This window comes from Aedes aegypti, chromosome 2 (assembly GCF_002204515.2).
Source record: "Aedes aegypti strain LVP_AGWG chromosome 2, AaegL5.0 Primary Assembly, whole genome shotgun sequence".
NCBI classification, from domain to species: Eukaryota; Metazoa; Arthropoda; class Insecta; order Diptera; family Culicidae; genus Aedes; species Aedes aegypti.
In genome coordinates, this window is record NC_035108.1 from 468,426,385 (window position 1) to 468,451,355 (window position 24,971).

Sequence of the window (24,971 nt, forward strand, 5' to 3'; positions counted from 1 at the left end):
AATCTACGAACTTCCAATAACAACAGTGTCCCCCAGGCTTGGAGCATGTTTAGAGGGGTTTTATCATGCACTACTATCCCCCCAATCTGATCAAAGTTGTAGCAGTATACGATAAACAGTCTCTCATAATGTGCAGCATGTTATGATAGTTGCAGAGAGCGATACGTGAGAGATTCTCTCAATTTTCTCAGGATTCAATCCCTGGACATCAATTAGGTATGTACAGCGTAGTTTAGGGTACTTTATTGTAAAACGAAGTTCGTAGTTCAAATTATTTTTACAGACAAATTCAAAATTAACATTTACCTGTTGTTTAGAATGAAAATTTGGTTTACATTGATTGAAAATATCATTTTAGAAGAGTTTTGAACGTATGGCACAACAATTTTCTGAACTCAAAAGGGATAAAAACTGTTTATGATTTCTGTAAACTATATATATTTCAACTAAATTTCTATCAGAGCTTACGAGTATAATCTATAGATTGGACCCAATGACAAAAATAAACGTTATTGTTCGAATTGTAGTATTCAATAGCAAAAATCATTGGAAAACTGGCTTTTCACATAACTTTACCTAAATTTCATATATGTCCACTAATAAATTGTCCAAATGTATTTCACTACATCTGAACATCATAATAAAGCACTTCAGTAATCAAATAGAGCTTCTAAATTTAGTTTTGAACGTTGTGCGTATGAATTTTGGTAGGTGTACGAATATGGAATTGGGTGAATTTTAGACATCAATTCAATACTTTTCTATTAATTGAAAGATGAATGTAAATGGAAACATTTTGTGATTGGCAAACAATAGATGACACCTGTTACCTTCAATGTGGATAAAGTATTTGTAGCTCAATACTTCATTTAATAGTTTTTTACTAACTTGATGTGGAAACAGTATCCTGTACGAATATGAAATTGGGCCACTGTAACAACGATGTTCATTCTATCGCCCGTGCTGTGTATGAGTGGTGACTGCTGACCATGGCAACGAAACGAACGTCGCGCAAAGTGTCGAATGTTTACATCACTGCTCAGGAGTCAAAAAATCATGGATGAGTTGGCTCATCTGTTTGATTCATTGCTCCGTATTTCCACAGTTTTCTCACACAAAGTCATGAATTCTTGTTAATCTGGCACAATCCTTTCTGATCCTTTCTGATGTTAACAACACCATTCAGTTTTCACGAGTTTTTGACGAGTTTTATGACTGAATAGTTTGTGACGGCTTGAGTCTGTCCCTGTGGTTTTGCATGAAAACTTCAAGCGTGAGATTTACGAAGCAGATCTGTAATGAAATTGCTCTCCCGGTAGAATTCATTGATTGCAATTTGAGTGTGAGGTAGGTAGGTGTGCAACCTAAACTTCATCGGCATTTCACGAAGAAACATAAAAAGTTGTTAATGAGTTGTTAATGGAATACGTAAAGGAATTAAAGTTAATTAATAAATATGGTTGTAATTTTGTTCTGATTCTTAACCCGTTTAGGCCTGAGTGAGAGCAGAAATACTTAAACCCATCCGCTAGCGAATTCTCAACGGATACAAATAATTTTTGTCAGCATACTGGCACACACATCTAGTTTCTAGAAGTGGCCAGAGAAACTCGGGAATATCCCATTGGCCGGAGTTATTCCGGTGAGACATGCCGAGTTGTCTTTATTTATTTGCAATGACATCCATTAACATTTGCATAAATCATTAACATCTGATATTCAACATTATACATAAAGAGTTCTGGAGCATTTAGAATGTACCGGATATGGCCACGCGGACTCAATGCCCGGAAGAACCGACTATAGATTTGTTGGATACTAAACCGTTTCAATTCTTGAAAAGTAGAGGTCAAACATAATACTTCACTATAACGCGTTCCCATAAGCTTAGCACAGATGTTTAGATACAAATTGGCCACTTAATCGTAAATTTAAGGCGTCCCGGTACCTGAAATGGACATTTGTAGGATCTATCAAATGCAGGAAACATGGTTATCTAAATCAATCGTTTCTAAAAAGGTTTACACTGACCCGACTCCGAAAATTATGTGACTTGAACGTTACCTACCTTCAGGGGCACAAACGCACAAGCACTCTTTTCACCCGACCTGATCCAGTGACCCACCGGAATAAGTTCATCCACAGGAACATTCCGGAGATCGTCTTCTGGCTCCTTTTCGTTACTAGATATAGGGTGTCCCAGAAAGTATAGACACGACTTCACCATACTGCCATTTCAAGACTAGTGAAGATAAAAATCTTATTTTTACACATTTGCTTACCGTAACCAACAAGAGTAGATTGCAAATTTTTAATGAATTATTTAATTATCACTGTGTTGATAACGTAATATTTCTTTGAAACATCTCTTATCAGTCTTGCACCAATCGCGTTATTTTTGAGCGACTTTGTTTTACAAAATTTGTTCTGTGTCAAAAAATGCGTAAAAATCTAATAAGATGTATTTATCAGCGACGATATGATAACTGATAAGACTGTCACATATTCAAATTGAAATTCTAAACTTAATCATGTAAAATTTATATTGGAACTAAAAATCTGATTCCAGCCGTGGTCGATTTGAAAATGGTCAAAAAACAAATCCTTATATTTACGTAAAAACACTTATAAATCAAAAATTGAAGTTGCCTATCCAACAGAATAGGGATTAAGCATTTGTAAATCTGTAATGCATTATTTTGATTACTATTTAAAATACCTGAAGAGTTATGTTGTCTTATGTGGAGAGAAAAATCCGAAATTTTTCGAATTTTACGGTTTTTTCAAGTGTTCTCTAACAAAGCCAAATATCATTTCAAACAAAAATTTCTGTAAAGTATCCTTGATACAATGTACTTGAACTCATCACGGCAAAAGATTTTGATAGAAACATATTTTACTAGTTATTTTTCATCAAAAACCAAAATGTATGGTCTGTGCTGACCAGATCAGAATTGATTTTCCGAAATCAGAATTTTCAATGTAAATGATTATTAAACCACACAAATTTATCAAAGATGCTGGTTGAAACAGCCTAGATAAAAAAAACAAAAATATAAAAATATATGATTGTTTGGAAAAGTACTATGATTTTCATTATCAAAGTCGTGCCCATACTTTCTGGGACACTCTATATATGCAAGAGTACGCGCACAAAAAATAATTGAAATCCGTTATGTATTCGCTGAGCGGTTTAGTTGTTATTTTCTTTCACTCACATCCACGTTTGAAACCATGGGTAGGACAAACGTTGGCAAATATTTTTTGCACATTGAAGCTAAGAAAAATTTTAATTCTATGGAATCCTAGACTGGAAATTTTATTTTTTGAAGGGCTCAAACGCAAAGGGGTGTAAGTTACATTTTGGTCGGTTTTGAGTGAGTTGAGGGAATTCTTCTGTTTTCAAGCATTCTTACAATGGTTTCAGGTGACTTTCCCGCTTAACAGAAGAAATAACATGATTATTAGAAAACAAGCTTTTCTGACTCTCATACAATTTGTATAGAATGGAATATTGTATTGAAAGTTCGAAGTATATTTTCTCAAAACTAGTTTTTTTTTAGTTACCACAAGACTAAGAATGCTTTCCAACTCGTAGCAACTGAATGCCTTAAAATAGGACATAAGAGAGATCTTGCCTGAAAAAAGAGACTTAAAAAGAACCAGAAAGAGGCTGAAAAGAGACCAAACAGGATCTAACAAAAAAACGAAACCTATTAAGAGCCAGGAGATAAGAGTTTGATTCTTCATAGCATCAGAGCAGACACTTGAAAATCCAACTTTTTTTAAATTACTTGATTTACTCCTAGAATTTCATCTGAAATTCATTTAGATCAAATGATCAGATATTACTTTACGAAAATTTCTAAAGGAGTTTTACTAGGGAATTTTTTCAAGAATTTTGTGTTGGATGTCTCAAGAATTCAACCTGCATTTACCCAAGAGAATCACAGAAATGGAATTTCCCCAAAGACTCATCAGAATGCCTTCAAAAATTCTTTGTGGAATTTTTCAAGAAAGTTCCAACTCCTCCTGGACTCTTGAGAAAGTTTCAGCAGATTTCCTAGATAATTTGCTAAAATAATCTTAAAAAATCAATCGATTCTCGAGATAGCATTTCGCGGGATTTTGTAATCGAAAAACATTGGATAGAATCTCTATAGAAGTTTGTGTAGGAATGTTCGGAGGAATTATTGGGAAAATTGTTGTAGTATTAGCTGGTGTTTGGAAAAAAACTGCAGGAGTTTTAGATGAAATGTTGGATAAATTTATAGAAAAATATTTTTTTTTTAAGTACCCTTCAAGGAACTTTGGATTTCTGGGATGAATCGTGGATGAATTTTTGAAGGAATCCACATGAACAGAAGGATGAATTCTTGCAAGATTTCTTGAAAAACCCGTTAGCTATTGTTTTTCAGAGGTCTACCCCGTTTGGCATAATGCCGTATGGCATAATGCCGTTTGGCATACAGTCGTTTGGCATAATAGCTGTTTGAAATAATGCCATTTGGCATATCCGTCGTTTGGCATAATCGTCATTTGGCATAATAGCCGTTTGGCAGAATTGTGAAAAACATTGAATTTGATTAAATTCCTTCCATTAAGCAAAGCGGTGTGTATAAACTGCTCACGATCGTACATTCCGTTGTCAGTTAGTGATAGGACATACTTCTAATCATAATTTTTCAAGGAAACCAATATCCATTAAAGCTCTTTTGGAATTGCATCATACATGACTTCCGGTGTCATTAAGTCCGGGATATTATGGCGAATTTTTAACAAAAATATATCCAACGCCTAAGTTATTCCATGTCATTTGAAAAAAAAAAGGAACATGGAATTTTATGATGCATCTTATGGTACAGCATATTACTGTACCACTGCAGTGTCTTCCTTTTTCAAATTATGCCAAACGACTATTATGCCAAACGACTGTTATGCCAAATGACTATTATGCCAAACGACTGTGTTCCAAACGGCATTATACCAAATGGCATTATGCCAAACGGGGTAGACCCGTTTTTCAGATACTCTGAAATAAACCTTTGAGGATTTCCTCACGAGAAATTGTGTAGATATCTTAGAAAGATCTCCTTGAGGAACAACTGGAGAATGCAGTTGAAAGATTAGTGAAAAAATATCTGGTGGAAATTCTAGGCTAGTTTTGGGAAAGAAAATCAAGGTAATACCTGAATAAATTACTGGAGGTAGTAGCTTTGGAGCAAATTCGGTGGAAATTCTTCTAAGCATCCTTTGGAAAATTGTTAGAATATTTCTGGGAGAATCGGTAAATAAATATCTAGAAAAATTTCGGAAGAGATTCCTGTAGGCGAATTCCTGAAGCTATTCCTAGGGAAATCTGAGACTGAAGAGCTTGTTGAACACGTTAAAGTCTCTGAAGGTTTCTCTGCAGCCTGTACAATTTTGCTTCAGAATTCAATGCAAGCAGTTTTAAGAAAAAGGATACTTTTGATATCACTTATTTTTGTTAAAAAGAGACTTTAGAGACTTGCATAAAAAAGGACAAAGTTTCTAAAAAAAACCTTTTATCAGCCTATAATATCCTTTTCAAATCTATTTTATTAAACAAATTAGACAAGAGTAGACCACACTGCTTGTCTTTACAACCAGCCAGATTGTTCTAATTTCCTCGATAGCAAATTGACGAACAGCCAAAGTTCTGTTAATTTATGGAGTTTTTTTTGCCCCGGAATTCCCCTTAAGTGGTTAAAATCCAAAGGTTTCGTACGATTTTTGAAGAATGTTTCATCGTCCAGAAACTCCTTCATATATTTCATTGGAATATCATCAACAATCCTGCAAAACAAAAAAAAACATTCAGAAAATCGTCATAATCTGCTCTAAATATTTTCATGAATTATGCCACAAATCTCAGAGGGAGTTTGATGAAATCATTTTTCAGGATCTAACTGTGGAAGTTCTATAGGAATTGTCTTACAAATCGTTAAGAAATTCAGCAATAATTTGATAGATAACATCAAGTCAAAAGTGATCGCACTTTCAGAAATCGCTAGCACCAACACACTCGTGCTCGACGATGCGATTAATCCATAACTTCATCCAAAAATTCTTCAATAATCTTCTGACAATTTACTATGGATGTTTCAGAAACTTCTCAAGAATTACTTCCAGGAACGCTCATGGCAATTTATTTCAGAACATTTACGGTTGGCTGTAGATATATTCTAAGGAACCGACCACGAGGGCTTGCATATTGAACAGATGATAAATACCGCCATGCAGGGTGACATTGGGCCTAGGGGATGACTTTGACCGCCTCTTCCGATGAATCTCATGGCTAGTATGAACGCCAAAAAACTAATCTATGGCGCACGACGGTAGTTGAATTTATTTTCTAGCTTTCTGATGATCTAGTTTTTTTTTTGATAAATCGTGGGTAGGACAATCCTTTGACTGTCCTACCCAGGTATTTTTGTGGGTAGTACATGTCCTACCTGTCCTACTTACTTCCCGCGCCACTGCTCACGCCTGTACGGGTAACAAATTTTATGTTACAAAGGTACGAAATAAAGGTGGGTCAAAAAACTGCTACAGGTCGGACTCGATTATCCGGAGACTCGATTATCCGGGGACTCGATTATCCGGGATTCGATTATCCGGAATTTTAGACTCGATTATTTATTATTTGATGTTCTTGTTTTTCAATTTTTATGCATAAATCTGAGATAATTTGGTAATGCAATATACATTAAGAATGGTTTTGCAATTTTGAACGTATTTAAGAAAGGGGTGTTTGAAAAAGTGGTTTTCTGTGTATGTTGGTCAAAAATTTGTTTGTCTTCTAAAGACCACTATTGTTCCTAGAAATAATTTCTGGCTACGGCACCGTATCATAGAAATCAAACAACAAAAATAGATAATATTTAAGTTCTTTTACCGAAGATTTCAATTTTTTTCTTAGTGATTCGATTATCCGGAGGATTCGATTATCCGGAGTGAAAAAAAAATCGAGACTCCGGATAATCGAGTCCGACCTGTATTACCCTACTTCAACCTTTATGAAACTCAAAACTTTTTTGAAGCTCTACGAGTTTATATAAACGAAAATCTGTCCATATTATAAGCATTGAGTAGAGTTCACTGAATGCAACTCAAAATAAGAATCAAACCGAATTGATTGGACCTACTCCATCTTTCCACACATCCGCCAACGGCGTATCTGTCAAATGCTACAAACTCTACTGGAATTAAATGATATAGTACTAAATTTGTTTTTTTTTTTCATATACTTATTATGAAATTAAAAAAATATGATTTTCTAAATAAGTGGTGCATACTTCCAATGTTTCATCATTTTCATTTTCATACATGCCTTGAAGCTTTAGACTGGTTCAATAAAAAAGGAAACAAATAACTACATGAATTTAAGGTAATGTTTATCATTCTGATTTGGAATATGCTACAGTGAAAAAAAAACACAAGATAATTTAGTAAGACATTTCTTCGTTGAGTTATTGTACTTAGTTGCAGCTTATTTTTAATATTTAAATCCATCTAGAACTTTGAAGTTCATACAAATGCCTTGTAAAAAACCATCAGAAATTAAAAATTCACATCAGTTTCATGTTATTGGGAACATTAGACACAAGAATAAAAGGCTAGAAACATCATTTATTCATTTCCGACGCTGTAAACGCTGTAAATTTGAATTTATTCCAGTGTTTAGAAAGTTATAGGCTTATGAAAAAAAAAAGTCAAATTTTAATGGTTTGTATTGAAGGAAAATTTTCTCATTTCAGAGAAAATTTCTGTTTTCTGTTTGGGGAAATTGCAACAACATCTTGACTAATTACCTAAATAAGTATCATACTTTCCATACATTTTTTAAAATTATCTCTCAATGTCTGCTTTCTGTGACCATAGAACATACCAATGAACCAGTCTAAATCACCAATTGCTTCTTCTAGCTAGAGCCTGTGCATGATTCAAACCACAAGAAGGCGCATACTAAACATTGATCACGAGTGAGTGAACATTTTTCGAAGGTGAGCGCGTGTGTGATTCGCTTGTGATGCTATTTGCCTACTCTCGCATAAACCAGGCCTGAGTCTTGGGTGCTCGGGTGAGAATCGAATTTCGTACAATGAATGTTTAAGAGTAATAGTTTGTAATTATTTTCCGGTCAAACAGTTAACTTCGAAAGCAGCATCAGATCTAATAGAGACGAACGGTGGGGAATGGAGTAGGAAAAAAAAACTAGAGAAGCAAAACACCAAACGAGATTGACCAGAGTGCGGATTTTTGCGTTTAATGTGGAATGATTGCCCCGCGTCTCTTCCCCCAAATCAAGCTGAGGCTGTCTGTCTTTCCTTGGAGCTTGTGCTGTCTGTCTGTTGGTGAAGTGTTTTATGATGTTTCCCCTGCCGTCGTCTTAAATGAGGCAAAACAGCTCATCGTGGCAAACAGAGAATATGAAAAATTGAAAATTTGAAGGAATTTTAAATAATCACCCGGGAGGAAATAGCTCTTCTTAGATAATCGAGGACCCCTGCCAGGGAGTTGTGTACCGTTCTATTTCGCTCGGGGAGAGGGTCATTGGCGTAGGAACAGGGGGGCCAGGGGGGCCAGGCCCCCCCCAGAGTCTTCCAGGCCCCCTCCAGAATTTTGAATGAAAATATATATGAAAAAAAAAATGTTTTCTTAATTCTAAAGTGAAATAAAATCTTCTGAATCTATCGATAAACATTCTTCAGTAGTTACGTTCTTTTATATTGTTCAATAATAGTGGGAAAACCTAGCTTGTCGTTCACAGCATTAGTGTGGCGGTTCTGAATTCGTTGAATTGTGCGACCATCGAAAAATTAATCGTCCTGCTGTCGCTCGACATCTCCGTTTCAAAATACTGTGACACTACAAAGTGTCAGTATCCTAGAAAATCGGTTCCTTAAATTCGTTTTTTCTGAGTAGGGCAAACCATACTATTTCAAATGTTCCAGCATAGTGTATCCTTTTAACTGAATTACGATTTCCTGTGTTTATGAAGCGTGCCCTGATCGAGGTGTCCGGTGATGATGATTGTCCCCATAAGATTTCTTTAAAGACATTCATTGATAAAAAAGGTCTCGGCAAAGAAATAAATAGGCAAAATTACTAAAGGAACTTCTAAGACGTAAAATAGCTGCAATTATTGGCGAAAAACAAGGCCTAATTCAAAACATATCTCTTCAAAGAATTTCAAACTTACTTAAGGCTTCAAAAAAAGTAAAAAAAATCGGTCATCATTTTTGATTCCTGCAATATGTTCTTTCTATGTTTTCGCTTCATTTTTTAAATAATTTCGTATCAATGAACCTTTTAATTTATCTCTAAACTACGTTTTACCAAGTAAGTTTTTCACTGTCTCAAGAATTTTAGTGATCAAATTCGTTAATGTATATCGAAGAGTGGTTTATACCTTTTGCTTCAAATCTTTTAGAAAGTAGTCAAATAATATTGAGATTTGCTAAAAATTGCTAAACCTTGAAAAAGTTCAAACTTTGCCCTAACATTTTTTTTTCTAAATAATCGTTAATTCTGTCAAATTCCTTCATATAGGGGAATTTACGTATTCTTGGCAGTCCAAACCGATGTCGCGCTTCTTTTGTATTTTTTTCGAATATCAGCGGACAAATTACGTTTTTGCCTGTTTACATGTATGCGCTGCCCAATCCTCTATCAATTCACACCGATAGACTTGTTAAAACCTTCTTGGAAACTTATTTATAACGCTTCGAACAACCAATATCCTTGTAACTAATGTCGGCAGCCTTAAATATTCTCTTCGGCAGATTTTCCATAAGAACTGTAGGCAAATCTCCAAATCAGTCACAATTTGAGGCGTGTTCATTTGAATTGATGGCATCTATGGTGAAATTGTTCGTCCAGTCTCGGCAATCTCGTTAACGGGAAGCTGATAAAACAAAGAAACATCTGAATGTTTTCATTGATGTGTTTTGAAGAAAAAATTCTGTGTATCTGGCATTTGAAATTTGATTGCCGATAATAGTCCAATGGAGCCGAAGCCGTAAATGATCCTAGTTTTCCCAAAAAAGTTATCAAAAATTTTTTCGCAAAGTTCATTATAAGTCCTTCAGAAACATTTTAAAAATGCATTGTAAATTGCGTTACAAATTCTCCTTTGTTTTTTTTTTTTGTAAATTCTACTTCAAAACCCCAGATTCTACAGGAATTATATACGAAAAGTATTTTTGGAATGTCTTTTGGCTTTGAATCTCCAGAAGAAATTTATTGAAAAATCCCAGGCATATTTTTACTTCCGAAATTAGCAATTTAGCAAAATAAATGGACAGGGATTAATTAAGAAATTCATGAAAAAAATTGTGAAGATCTTCCTTAAACAATGTTTCAGAAATTGTTCTATAAATTCTGCAAAAATATATATTCTGGAATTGAATTCTTGTACATTTTCAAAGCGGAATTCCTAGAAGCTTTTTGGCTTAATTATGAAGATTGTGATGGAGCTCCTTGAGAAATTTGTTTTTTTTTTTTTTAATATGATTTGACCGATTTCAATTATCCTTCAGTTTATTGTTTATTTATCCAGCCCATTGATTCACCTCTAAAGAAAAAAATATAGATAATCACTTATCTTTGGTTGTTTCGATCTGATTTAACATTTTGTTGTTTCTCCTTCCTTCACATGACGTATTCTTAGGCACCTTCGTACAAAAATTCGTACTTCAAAAAGCAACATTTTAAAGAATCTAAAGGAGAAAAATGAATTCCAGGAGTTTTTAAATTTTTCAGAGTTCTTATACGTATGGCTCCTGATTTCTGAAAATCCATCAGGAATTCCTCAACGAATTTTCAAAGTTATGCAAAAATTTACTCCAAGTTTTAAATTATGAATTTTGTTATAAAACATTTTTAGCAGAGTTCTTGATAAAAACCGTCAATATTTTCACCTTCAACTTTTACAGTTCTACCACAATAGTTAAAAGTTTTTAGATTAATCTGCCATATTAAAGCTTCGGAGTTCATGCGAAACATTTTCTAAAATGTAAAATACAAACACCTTCATAAAAAGTCCATCTGTTTTAACATAAACCATTGTCTTTTATAAAGACGATAAAAATTAACAATATTTTTTGTAGTTAATCCTACAAAAAACGCCAAAGCATCGTCAGGACGTCAGAAAGTTCCAGAAATTCTACGATTAATTCTTGAATTTCCCGATAAGAGTTCAATATTTTTCCAAATTCAATTGAACTTTAATAATAAAAAAAGAGAAATCTCTGAACAAATTTCTGGAATTTTTTTTTGAATATTTGCACGGAAGAGTTTATGAAAGCATAGCTGAACCCATTCCACTAAAAACTTTGAAATGATTGAATTGAAAAAATATGGGTAAGAAATTCGGGGATTAATATCAAATTGATTTTTAGATATATCTAAAGAAACACTTAGACAATTTTCTTTGAAAAAATGCAGATAGATTTGTTGAAAACTTCTCTGAGAAATCACTCACATCATTTTCCCAGTTAAATCTTATTTCATTATTTATGAAAACCTTGTGGAATATTAGGAGAAATCAAGAGAGAATCAATATTTTTTGCTGTGAATTTTTCAAGCAATCCTCTACAGGGTGTCGACTTCCAGTAATTTTTCAGAAACATTTCAGAGTACTGAATTGGGTTTAAAGACGAAACAAAAATATAGTTGTCGGGCTCAGCGCGACATTTTGTTTACCAAGTTTGACATATCGCAGTTCACTTTCTACGAAATTCTAGATTTTGATGTATTACTTCAAGTGCCGTCAAATTTTGAGCAACTACAAGGAAAACTAAGGTCTTTATTTGGACCGTAATAGGTCGTATAAAGAAAAAGCTTTCGCTCAGTTTAGCAAAGGCCTTAACTTTACTCGAATACAACCTGTTAGATAATTTTCTAGATCGTGTTTTAAAGCTAGTATGATTAAACTGATCACTTGAGTGTTTTCTTTCAAAGCTTAAAGATTCGTATGAAACAAAAAATAGTGAAATCTGAGTAGATACCCAGAAAATCCTGAGTCATCTACTTACTAATCATACTCAGTTAAAATCTTCAAGATTTCAAATTCTCAATGTTTTTCTCTACATGTATTTGTTTAATATAAGAAGATACTATTTCATGAACTATTACAGAAAATCATACATTATTCCTCCATAAACTAATGCGAATATTTCTTCAAGAATGCTTAGGAAGATTTTTTCAAGAGTCTCAATTTTTTTTCGCTCGAAATGAATTCATTTTTTTTTTTTTTGAATAGGTACTTCAAATAATTCTTCGAGAAGATTTGGTACAATTTATTTATTTTAATAAAAATTTTGGACTTTCCATATGAATTATGCCTTGGTTTTCTTCCCCGAAGAATTCATCTAAAGATGCTTTAAAAATTCATTCAGGGATTTATTATTGTTCTAATAAAAACTTGTCGTGCCTCCAGCAATGCTGTGAGGAACTGCTCCAAGAATTCAATAATCGATTCTTCTAAGAGTATCTTCAAGAAATCTCACAAAATTTCAATCTATCATAGCAGAAACTCTATTTAGAGAATTTCTGGATTCTTAAAAATCTTGGAACAGGGGAAAAGCACTAAAATTTCGACTCACAAGAATTCGGTAAACCTAAAATTGTCAATAAAATTAAATTTATGATAGCGGGGATGATCCAGACATACCAAATTGCAAAGAATCGTAGATTGATCACTTAAGGAGAATTTCAGAAGAATCTCCAGAATATCTGGGGAATTTTTTGTGTTCATTCTGCGATTCTAAACATCAATATAGGAAAGCTCCTAATGAAAATCCTAAAGTAGCGCTTGGAACCTTATTCATCACATTTTCAAAATTCGAAATTCCGAGGATTTTTTTATAGATAGTAAAATATAGTTTACTTTACCATGCATAACAGCGCTTTATCAATGGTTAATAGCTAATATTGATTACCCATTTCATCCAATAAATTTATCGTATTCAATAATTTGCAAATAATCAACTCGTTTGATGTTGTAATATAGTATTAATAGATAATTTTCCCTGACCTGTAGTGAAATTCCCTGACTTTCCAGGTTAAAAATTGGTTTCCCTGACATTCCCTGACTTTCCAGGTTTTTTCAGGTAGCGACACCCTGACTTTAAGAATTTTAGAGAGATTTTTGAACAAAGTATTTATTGTAATATTTCTTGGAGAAATCCTAAGTATTTCCAGAAAATCCTCAATACACTTTTAATGAACAACTGAATGATATTTTCAACAATTAAAATTTATGTGTGATAAGTACGTAGTTTAGCTTCATGGAGAAATGTTTAAAATTCTGATGTCTTCTTTTGAGCAATTTGATACAGTTTCTTCGAAAAATTCCAGATTATAAAGCCTAAAGAAACTCCGGGAAAAATCTGTTTAATAATAACTACTTATTCCGTGGGAGTCCCAGCAAAAACTGAGTGAAAACTGGTAAAGGCGTTCTTGCACTGTAAAAGTACGGAAATAGTTCATCAAGAGATCCCCGATACTTGAAAAGTTTGTGCAAGAACTTCAAGATATTCTTCGTGAATTCTTTGGAAAAATTCTTGAAGGATTTTTTTACTGGATTAGACAAAGAATTGATATTTTCCGTAATTATCATTATTATTATTACTAATATTTATTTAGGACACTTTACCATACGTTTGGCATTCGTGTCGAATTTTCCGTAATGAAAATTGTAATTTACATGCATTACTGATATTCAAAGATAATAGCTGATATGAGTCAAAAACACAAACAGATAAAATCAACGCAAATTTTCGCAACCTACGAAAATTGCGGTAATCGGTAAATCAAGAATTTTCTAGGCCCCCTCCAGGAAAAAATCCTAGCTACGCCAATGGAGAGGGTCGTCGTAGGGGTTGTGTTCGATTGCATTTACAATTGAATATTAAAAGGTATGAAAACGTTTCACTCACCTTGGTGTTGGTTGTTCGTGGCATTCCTCCGAGGGCGATCGCATAAACCTCCACTTCGTAGCTCTCCACGCCGGATTCGCGATCCAGTTCCGCAGCCGTTGACAGTATTCCAAGTTTGGTGTCGATGTCGAACAATCGGTTCACTTGCTTTCCATCGCCGGTCACATTGGTCACATAGTACTCGATATCACTCACGGAATTCAAATAGGCCGACACGGTCAAAATGCTCGTACCGATTGGTTCATTTTCCGAAACACTACCGAACATGTCCTTCTTCACAAACACCGGTCCATTGTTCGATGGCACTGTAGTGAGGATCGTGATATACGCGTCACTACTTTTACGTTCATTCTGTACGGCTTCGTCGGTGGCACGCACTGATAGTTGATAACGAATTTCCGGTTTCGATATGGCTTTTCGCAGCGTTATGGCACCGGTTGATCGGTGCAGTTTGAACAGATCTGTATTTCCACCAGTCATTTCGTACGTCACTAATCCATTGGAGCTCGAGTCAGCGTCGTGAGCATTGATGTACATGACCGGATTGGGACTGTTGTCCACTCCCACACGAACGTCTTTCATAGACAAGATGGCAGCATTCATGGAAACAAATACCGGTGCATTATCGTTGATGTCTTCCACTATAACCGTGACTAATTTCTCCGCAGACATTCTCTGGGACGGAACTAATGCTTGATCAGTCGCGATCACCGTTAGGCGGTATGTATCTATGGCCTCGCGATCGATGGCATGTAACGTATGGATCACACCTGTAGTTGGGTTGATGCCGAAATGACGATTGCGATTTTCCGGATCCTGGTTGGAGATCTCGTACGAGACTTTGCCATTGGGGCCAGAATCTGGATCCTCGGCAGTAACAGTCACGATCGGAGTTTTGATGGGAATGCCTTCACGAATTTGCCTTACAATTGCGGTGTTTGGAAAGCTCGGCGGATTATCGTTCGAATCGATCACGTTCACTACGAACAGAATGGTTGTGGATAGTCGTGGGTTGCCACCATCCGATGCGGTGATGTTTAGCGAGTAGCTTTGTGTATCCTCGTAATCTAGCAATTTATGAAGGTACAAATTGCCCGTGATAGGATCGATGTGAAACGTGTCTCGACGATTGCCGGCGGCAATCGAAAATGTAATCTGACTATTAACACCGAGATCCATATCGGTGGCCCGAAATCGAATTAGCTCCGTCCCGATCGATGTGGTTTCGTTGATTGCGATTTGACTAAGGGTTTGGGTAAATTCCGGTGCATCATCGTTCTCATCGAGAACCTCAATTGTAACCGTCGTGCTCGTACTTAATCGATTCTGCATTGAAGCATCATGGGCAACGATCGTTAATTTATACATTGACACCGTTTCACGATCGAGGGCTTTGGCGAGCGTTATCTGACCGGTAGCATCGTCAATTACGAATCGCTCATCGCTGTTCCCTTCGGCAATGTAATAAAACACATCCCCATTAAGACCCTCATCGGCGTCGTTCGTGTACACCCGAATCAGCTGGGTTCCGATCGATGATCCTTCCGAGATTTGGACCTTATAAGGGGCTCGCACGAACTGCGGTGCATTATCATTCACATCAGTTATAAAAACCTTTATCTTGACTTTATCCCGCAGACGGGTCAATCCATTATCGGTCACGGTCGCTTCCAGCATGATAAAATTTTGTCCGGTCGTCTGTACCAGCGCTTCCCGGTCGAATTCGTGCAACGTTTTTATGAATCCGTTTCGCGAATCGATTATAAAGTCTTCCTGCTTGCTCGACAGCATATAGATCAGCTCGGCATTCCGTCCAATGTCACGATCGACGGCAGTCAACTTCCCCACAAAAGTATCGGCCGGTTCGTTCTCGGCCACACTGAAGATGAACGTGCTGTTGGTAAACTGTGGTGGGTTATCATTCTCATCGATCACATGCACAATCACCGGAACCGAGGAGCTCCTTGGTGGTTCCCCTTCGTCCGTACACGTTATTGTCAGCGAGTAGTAATCTCGTTCCTCCCGATCTAGCGCGCTTTTTACATACAAAAACCCATCGGGGAAGACACCAAACTTCCCATCCACGTTGCCTTCGATGATCGCATATGAGATCCTTTGATTTAGGCCGATGTCCGCATCGGATGCAGCCAATGCAAAAAATCTTGAATTTACCGGCATCGACTCCAGCAGAGAAGTTTCGTACGATGTGTGATCGAAAACCGGAGTATGATCGTTTACATCTTCGATCGTCACTGTTACGGTACTCTTTGTAGACAACTGCGGATCGCCACCGTCCGTTGCCATGATTTCCAAATTCAAAACCGTTCCCGGATCTACCAGAATTGGTCGATTCAGATAGATTACCCCGGTTGTTTCAGAAACCCTGAACAGGTTTTGCGGGTTGTAGTTCAAGCTATAGGTTATCCGACTGTTTGCACCCGAGTCGGCGTCTTTTGCTTTGGAAAGGTATATTTCCTGGCCAACGGCTGTATTTTCCGGGAGATTAATCTCGTCGTGATCATGCGTAAACACTGGTGCATTATCGTTCAAATCCACTATCGAAATATTCACTATCGTTTGCCCAAAAGCTAGCCCATTGCGAGCTGCTACCGTGATGCTATAGAATGGTGAAGTTTCGCGATCAACGATCTTTGCGCTGCTAATCATCCCAGTTCTCGAATTGATTTTAAAGCATTCCCTCGGATCACCTTGAAGAAGTGAATACTCGACATTTCTCACCGACGGGGAAGATTTTGACCTGATCTGTCCAACTTCCCGTTCAGCACTCACTCCATCCAAACCGTTATCCTCCACCAACTGAAACTCATACCCAGTGAGTGTATCGAACTCGATTTCCTCCATGATCGACTCCTTGATAATCTCCACAACTGCGTCCTTTTCAGCTCGTCGTCCTCCTTTATCCTTCGCGGCAATCACGATCTTATGCAACGGCTTGGACGACTTCTTCAAGCTACCCCTCAGCGTGATTTGTCCACTAGTGCTATCGATCACAAACAACCCATCTCCGCCGCTGACGATCTCATAGGATATCATTGCGTTAATGCCTTCGTCTTGATCGGTTGCTTTCACCTGAAGGATGTGCCTTCCGGGTGCAGTATCCTCCGCTAAAGCTAAAAAGTACTGCTTCGGGTAGAATTCCGGATTGTTATCGTTTGTGTCGTCGATGTTCAGCTGAACCGTTGCCGTGGATGATTGCGGTGGAGTACCTTGATCGCGTGCGATCACTTGGATGTTGTAGCTGGCAACTTTCTCCCGATCGAGACTGCTTTTGGTAGTCAGTTGACCGGATATGGAATCCAGATGGAAAACTCCCGGATAGTTTTTCTCCACGCTGGGGTGGAAGGAGTAGGTGATGCTGCCGTTCGTTCCTTGATCGTGATCTTCGGCGGTTAGGATGGCTACCACGGTTTTCGGTTTTGTGTTCTCGTTCAGGGTGATGTTGAGGCGGGGCTGTGAGAACTGGGGAGCTTCGTCGTTCTCGTCCAGAATGGTCACTTTGAGCTGTGTATGGGCCCACTTGGGATTGGGTCCTCCGTCTCGGGCCGAGATGCTCAGTTCGATGTTTCCGTTCACCTCACGATCCAGTTGTGCTTGGGTTGTGATCAGGCCGGATGATGGATCGATTTTGAACCACTGATTGTTGTTACCCGAAACGAAATCGTAGATGATTTGGGCGTTTACGCCGGTGTCTTCGTCTGTTGCGGTGATGCTGGCAACATAGGTTCCCGGTGGAGCCAGCTCGCTCAAAACGGTGGAATATTCTGATTTTTCGAACACTGGTTCATGATCGTTCACATCGTTGACGTGGATGATCAGGTGGGCAGTTGCCGTGCGTGGAGGCGTTCCACGGTCCGTTGCCACCACAGTCAGATTGTACTTGCCGATCTCCTCGCGATCGAGCACTCCGTTGACCCGTACAATGTAGAAGCTTGGCGATTTTTCCAACCGGAAGTGTTGGAGATCATTGCCAGCAATGATCTTCAAACTGGTATCGCCATTGAGGCCTTCGTCCATGTCGACGACTGATACAGCCGCAACGACGGAGCTGTTGGCAGCATTCTCGTCTACGGTCGCGTAGCTTCCCGTTGGTGGGAAGTACTGGAATCGGATGACCGGATCATGATCGTTGGTGTCGACGAGGTTGACTGTTACATACGTTCGGCCGTCTTGTCGCGGAGAGCCATGATCGCGGGCGAATACGGTGAACACGCAGCTTTTGGGGCATGTTCCGTCGGGTCGCGATAGCGATTGGCAGTTCTGATGGGGACAGGTTAGTTGTTCTGTAGTGGAGATGACTCCGGTCTCGGGGTCTACCGTGAATTGCGTTTCGGTGTCCGAAAGGTAATAAGTAATTTTGCTATTGTCGCCCAGGTCGTTGTCCGATGCCATCACTTGAAGAACCGGGGTTCCCGGTACAACACTTTCGTTCAATGACACAATGTAGTCGCTGTGATCGAATATGGGAGGGTTATCGTTCACATCTAGGATCGTAACGTTAACTTGCAGGTAGCCGAAACGGGGTGGAGTTCCTCCGTCTTTAGCTGATATATTTAGCATATAAGAGCCACGCGTTTCGCGATCAAGCTTCCCAGTTGTTTCGAGATGAAGGTAGTAGACATCTCCGCTGGGATTAGTGGTAACTGCTAGACGGAACTTTTCGTCGTGATTTCCGTCGACGATCCGGTAGTCATCAGTGACTCCGTTCTCACCGATGTCCTTATCGGTAGCGGCATCCAGTAACAGTCTGGTACCGGATATGGCACTTTCCGAGAATGACACAGCTATGCTTGGTTCTGGAAATTCCGGAGCATTGTCGTTAACATCAATTACTGTTATTCGCACTTCGATGGGATACGTTGGCTGACTGGACAGTATCACCAGATCGTGTCGATCGTTTTTTGTGGTTTCTCTGTCGAGAATTGCATTCGTTTTGATTTCACCCGTGTTCGGATCGAGGACGAATTCTCGTGGCGGTTCATTGAATCGATAGGTGAATCCGGGTTTGGTTGGAATATATCCCACGACAGTTCCACGAGGTTCATTTTCAAACACTTCGAACTGAACTCTGGTGTCAACGGCGCGCGATTGCATTGCACCATCGTTTGACGATCGTCGTCGAGCTCCTATCACTACACCTGGCCCCGGTCCAGGCCCAGGCCCGTGTGCACCTACGCAGTCTATCGCGGCATACAACTCTAGTATGACTAGCAGCCAAAAGGCAATTTTTAAACTGGCACACCGCATTTTCACTGGACTTTGTGTCGAATCGGAAATATTTTTCTAGCGCAATTTTGCTTCACTACTTGCTGCACCCAAATTCTTAGCTCCACCTAAACGGTGCGTCATAATACTGCTGGAGCTAGTTTCTGGGACTGGTTTCTACTACCGCGGGCACGATCCATCATAAACGGCTAACACTTTTCGCATTTCGTTATAACTCCCTTAAACTTCACAGTGGTCAACGCTGCACGTGGCTTTACAACTCACTTTTTTTTTCGGCACAATCCACAGCACCACACCAACCGTTTAATGCTAATTGTAATGATTAATTTTATTCCGATCCTATGTCTTCAGCCGACGATGGAACTCATTTTAAAAATTAAAAATCATTATAGCCGTACAACCCGAATACAAACTATGCACACAGGTCTTCACTCACTGTCGGTCGGTTTCTAACTCTTCTTCGTTTTCTTCTCCTTCTCTCTAACTCTCGTGCACTTTATCTTGAACCTTTCTTGACACCGCGCGCACTTTGCTGCCTTTGGATGTTCTCTCCTTTTCTTGCTTCTTGAAATTTTAAAAACTTCAAGTTTCCTACATCATTTTTTCCACTTTTTTTCTTCCTCTGCACTCTGCTCCTCTGGCAACAACACCGAAGCACACACACCTGAGCGGGGAGCGATCCTGCAAGACAAAATTTTCTCTTCAAATTTGTTGTTGTAATTTATTAAAAGTACATCTTCGCGCACACACATAGAAAAGGATGTATGCCCAAGACACGAGATAACAGAACCAACAACAACGACCCAAAACCTGCAGCTCCGAGAGAACTCTTCAAAGGTATGGAGTTTCTTGAGATGCCCAGCACGAGAGTTCACCCAGACAAGCTCAGCTCGAAAAGCTCACCACACATAGCTGCTGAGCCCCGCGATCGATGGACGGAGGTGCCACAGCATAAGATCAGCACATTCACACACAGGCTTTGTGCCAAGAGGCATGGAACAAGTTCATCGCAGGTTAACACCACTACCACCAGGAGAGATTCAGACGGCGTATGGACGTGGTCGTCGTCGTCGTCGTCTTCGTTGATCATTCCATACACATTTGCAGCCCAAAAATTCTTACTGAATGTCTCGAAAACCGAAGGGAAAACATTTTTCAAGAATTTCCTTCTCCCCTTTCGCCTTCTTTCCCCCACGAAGAATAATCTGATACGTGATCACCTGACGGGGATGGTGTCCAAAAATGATCGACTACCTAATAGCGTTTGGCTAGAACGCAACTTTTCCGGCAGAGACTTGGCAAGAAAGAAGTGCTCTTTTCGCAAAAGATCACATCCAGCTCGAACCCGATGATGGGAGCAAAAAAAAGGCAGCATGTAATTTCTCAATAGCGCAACCAGTACCGCTCGGGGCTAAGTAACAACAAGTCTTTGCTGCGCCCGAGATGCGAACCTGTGCTTCTGCTGCGTTTCTTCAGTCGTCCACTCCAAACAAGACGACGAGGAATGCTGCATCGGAACAAGGGAAGGCTTCCTGCACCGCCGCATCACCGACCGCTTCACTTGGACTGGTCGGGGTCTTGTCGCGCTTAAATGATCGGTAGTCCGGTTGACTCTCCGGCGAATGCAAAATTTCAGGCGCAGGGAGAATGTCTTCGCGGGAAAATTCTGACGTTAATTGTGCCGAAAGTATGTCCGATTTCAGCAGAACAAATTGCGACACCGCGGACCAGGGCGTATCGTTTGGAAATGCGTTCGTCAAAATTTACAAATAGCGGCTCTGAAATCGTTTACAGTTCGTTTTTGAAGTTTAAGCCAAATCGATTAGGTCCTTTGCAAACAGAATTGCGAACATTATACCTTGTTAAGTTTGCCAGGTTTCTCCTAAGAACACATGGGCGTAGCAAAAGACTTAGTCAACTATTTTGCTAAGGAGATACATTTTATGCTTGAGCTTTCCAAAGATTGTGTGCGAAATTTATATTCATAAAATAAATGCGGCATGATAAAACTTTTGAAAAATTATTGGAGAACGTCAACAACTCCAAGATATCTGAGGAAGATCTTCTCCAAAGTTTCTCTAATACAGAATCTTGCGAAACTGCTCAGATTTTTGCTAATAATCTGACAGAAAAATTACTAGTAATCATAAAATTAATCCAACCAGGAATTCTTCGGAGGATTTTTCAATGATTCTCTGTATGTTCCCTGCTGTGTCTCTAATGTTTTCTCTTGATATTCATCCAAATATTTTTCTTAAGTTCACTTCTTAAGTTTGTTACGAACTCTAACATAAATTGTTTATGAGAGTATTTCGAATTTTTATACTGAAAGTACTTTGAATTTTGATTCAATTCGTAATTTTCTCAGGAATTCATATAAGAGTTCCTCTACAAAATTTCACCATTTTTTTGAAACAGTTTTTTCTAAAGAATGTTTTAGTATTCATCTCGGAATCTCTGAAGAAATAACATTAAACTCAGAAAGAATAATATCATATATTCTTCATGGAATGTTTCGTAAAGATTCCTTCAAAACAAGTTCCACCTACGCCACCTTCATTTTTCGAGATATGATATGAGAGAAGGGATTTACCCATAGAGTAAGGTGGGGCAAAAGTTCGACCTTAGTGGTATAATCAAAGTTTCTAGGAAAACAAGAGCAGTTGAGACAAAACAAATACCATACAGTGAAACTTTAACATATTGGCTATAATTTTGCTGAACAAACTTGTGTCACAAAATTTACCCATTTTTAGTTATAACAGTTTCAAAATTGATTGTCTTAAACGAACTTTTGCCCCAACGGTGGGGCAAGAGTTCGAATCTAGTGTGGGGCAAAAGTTCGCTGGCTAAAACACAAAATATCGATACTTTTATGACAGGCATACTTTACACCAGCCGTAAACTTAAGATTGACGAAATATACTCACTAAATTTTCATCAAAAAATGGCACAAAACAGGGTTAATTGTAATATACTCAAAAATAGCAGTTTTTCGCAAAACTAAGTGGAAATGTTAAATTTTGGTGACATTTTTCGCACGATCAGACAAATTTTGCTAAATTTGAAGATAATATGTGGATTTTAAGCAATTTGCAAAATTTTCCGTGACTTTATATATGGGTCGAACTTTTGCCCCGCTGATTCGAACTTTTGCCCCACTATGGGCTAAAAATTGTTTCCAAGCATTTATGCAAAAACTAATACACTTCAAAGCATCCTTATGATAGGCCTAGAAACGCCCTTACATAAAATACTGAAAAAGATTTTATCTTCAATTGGTTCCATGCTACGAAAGTTTGACTAAAAATTACAATATTCACGTCGAAAACCAACAAGTATCCATAACTTTTCCAAATCTCAATCGATTTTCATGATATTTGAAGTGAAAGTCTCTTATTTGAATAGCATTTGAGCCACCACGGCATTTAAAAGTTTTGTTTTGAATTGAGCTAGAAATCTTAAAAAGAAACTCTTGCCCCACTCGAACTTTTGCCCCACTTTACTCTATTGATTTTTGCACTCCTCAAGGGACTCATGAAGTGATATCTTCCATAGGTATCTTTGAAAATTCTTCCATGTATTTATCTATGGAACTAAAAAAAATCAAGAGCCAGTTCTTCTTAGATTCCAAAAATAGTTACACCATGATTCCTCGGATTCTTATAGGAATTGCTCCATTGATTTCTCTCAAAATTTGTTTACAGGAATAACGTAAGAAATGCATACAGCCATTACTAGAATATCTTCAGGAGTTCCAAAAGAAATTCAATGAAAAACTGTTTCACATGTTTCTTTTGTTTAAGGGATATCATCAGTTTTTTACGATTATTCTCCAAAAATTGCTTAAAGAATTGCATTCCAAACATTTACGTACGAATTTTTCCGAAAATTATTTGGCAATTCCTCCATAAGTTTTTTTTTTCAAGATATCTTCCATTGATTCCATAGAATCCAATGGCTGAGAAAATTCCAGTAGATGCCCTGCAGTCACTTTGGCATCATCTCTGATGGAACAGCTGCTTAGGAATTTCCTAATAGTATTCATCAGGAAATTCCAGCAGAAATTCTCTAAACCAATCGAGGAGGAAGTTTTGATAATTCATTGTTAATTTTTAATATTTTTAACCTCTCTTTTAGCTTTTTTTATTCAAACATTTGTATAGCTTGATTTTGTTGTGTACACAAGTGTTCTAAAAGAATTTCTAAAGTAATCCTAAGAAGCGTTCAGGGAGTATTTGTAACGTTTTTTGAATTTCTGTTCTTGGAAGAATTCCCAAGGAATTCACTTTAAAAATCTCTTCAAATTTCAAGACTTGTTTGGTGGAATTTTGCGGAAAACGTTACAGCCATTCTTTAAAAAAATCTAAAATAGATTTCCATAAGAATACCAGAAGGTTTACATGAGGGAAATTTGTCTGAGGAATCTGTAAAAAATACTAGTGGAATTCATCCTTACTTTCAGAAGTATAAATTCTTGGAAAAATTGATTTAAAAATTTATGGGTCATTTCAAATGCAATTTCGGAATAAACGCCTAAGGTCACATTGGAGTCCGCTTGATAAAAGTAATGTAAAACCCTTTCGATGTGTTGACCTTATAGTTAGTGTGAGGCGTAGATTGCACTGTGTTGGGTAGTGGCAATATAATTGATCGCAGCAAGCGGTCTAGCGCATTGAGCATATTCTTTCTGTCACTTGCGAACCGACACTTGCCTGGGTAAGTTGCGTATGCATCGATAATCTAAACTCCAGTTTTCTGCTAATTTGCGGAGAAATACCTGGTTTTCCCATATTCGTTTAATGGGAGGAATCACCCTTCAGCGTTGCAAGAGTGAAATTAGTGAGAAAAGAATACAAATGGAAGAACAAGTTGATTTGTGTAGAATGAAATTCCCGGCTCCCCGTATGATGTTTGTTTTCTGCTTGTGTGAAAAAGTGTGACGCAAGTTCCTGCAGAATCTGACAAGGTGACCGAAAGTTTACGGTGGCTAGTGAAGTGAACAAAAAAGCAGCATGTTATAATCGACCTTGATGTTTTGCCTTGAGCATTAATTAATTAATGCTTAATTCGGCGTACAAAATCATGCCTGGAGTTCTGTTCAACAGATTGAGACCGTATGAGGAGTCCTTTGTCGGCGAATACCAAGCTGGTTTTCGAGAGGGCCGATCAACGACGGATCAAATGTTTACCCTGCGTCAAATCCTAGATAAATTCCGGGAGTACAACTTGCAGACTCATCATCTGTTTATAGATTTCAAAGCAGCGTACGATTCAGTGAAGAGAAACGAGTTGTGGCAAATTATGTCCGAACATGGCGTTCCGGCGAAGCTGATTAGACTGATTCGTGCAACGCTTGATGGATCAAAATCAAGTGTGCGGGTGGTGGACGAGATTTCATCATCGTTCGTAACCTTAGATGGATTGAAACAGGGTGACGCTCTTTCTAACTTGCTGTTTAACATAGCGCTCGAAGGTGCTATCAGGAGAGCCGGTGTGCAGAGAAGCGGTACCATTATCACACGTTCTCATATGCTCCTTGGCTTCGCGGACGATATCGACATCATCGGGATTGACCGTCGGGCAGTGGAAGAGGTGTTCGTGCCTTTCAAGAGGGAGACAGCGAGAATCGGGCTCACGATCAACACCACAAAAACGAAGTACATGATAGCTGGTGGTCAACGTGGGTCCGGACGTGTTAGTGGTAGCGAAATGGTGCTAGGTGGTGATAAGTTTGAAGTGGTGGAAGAATTTGTGTAT

The 24,971-nt window shown here is 38.2% G+C and overlaps 1 protein-coding gene across 1 annotated transcript in view; it reads right to left on the reverse strand.

Moving 5' to 3' along the window:
* The window catches only part of LOC5568083 (cadherin-related tumor suppressor), a 233,900-nt gene that overhangs the window by 136,394 nt on the left and 72,535 nt on the right, over window positions 1-24,971 (reverse strand). The window contains exon 3 of the mRNA XM_021839701.1: window positions 13,968-19,892. Within this exon, the coding sequence (XP_021695393.1) occupies window positions 13,968-19,232 (5,265 nt within the window). The 5' untranslated portion in view covers window positions 19,233-19,892. The remainder of the gene's footprint in view (window positions 1-13,967; window positions 19,893-24,971) is intronic.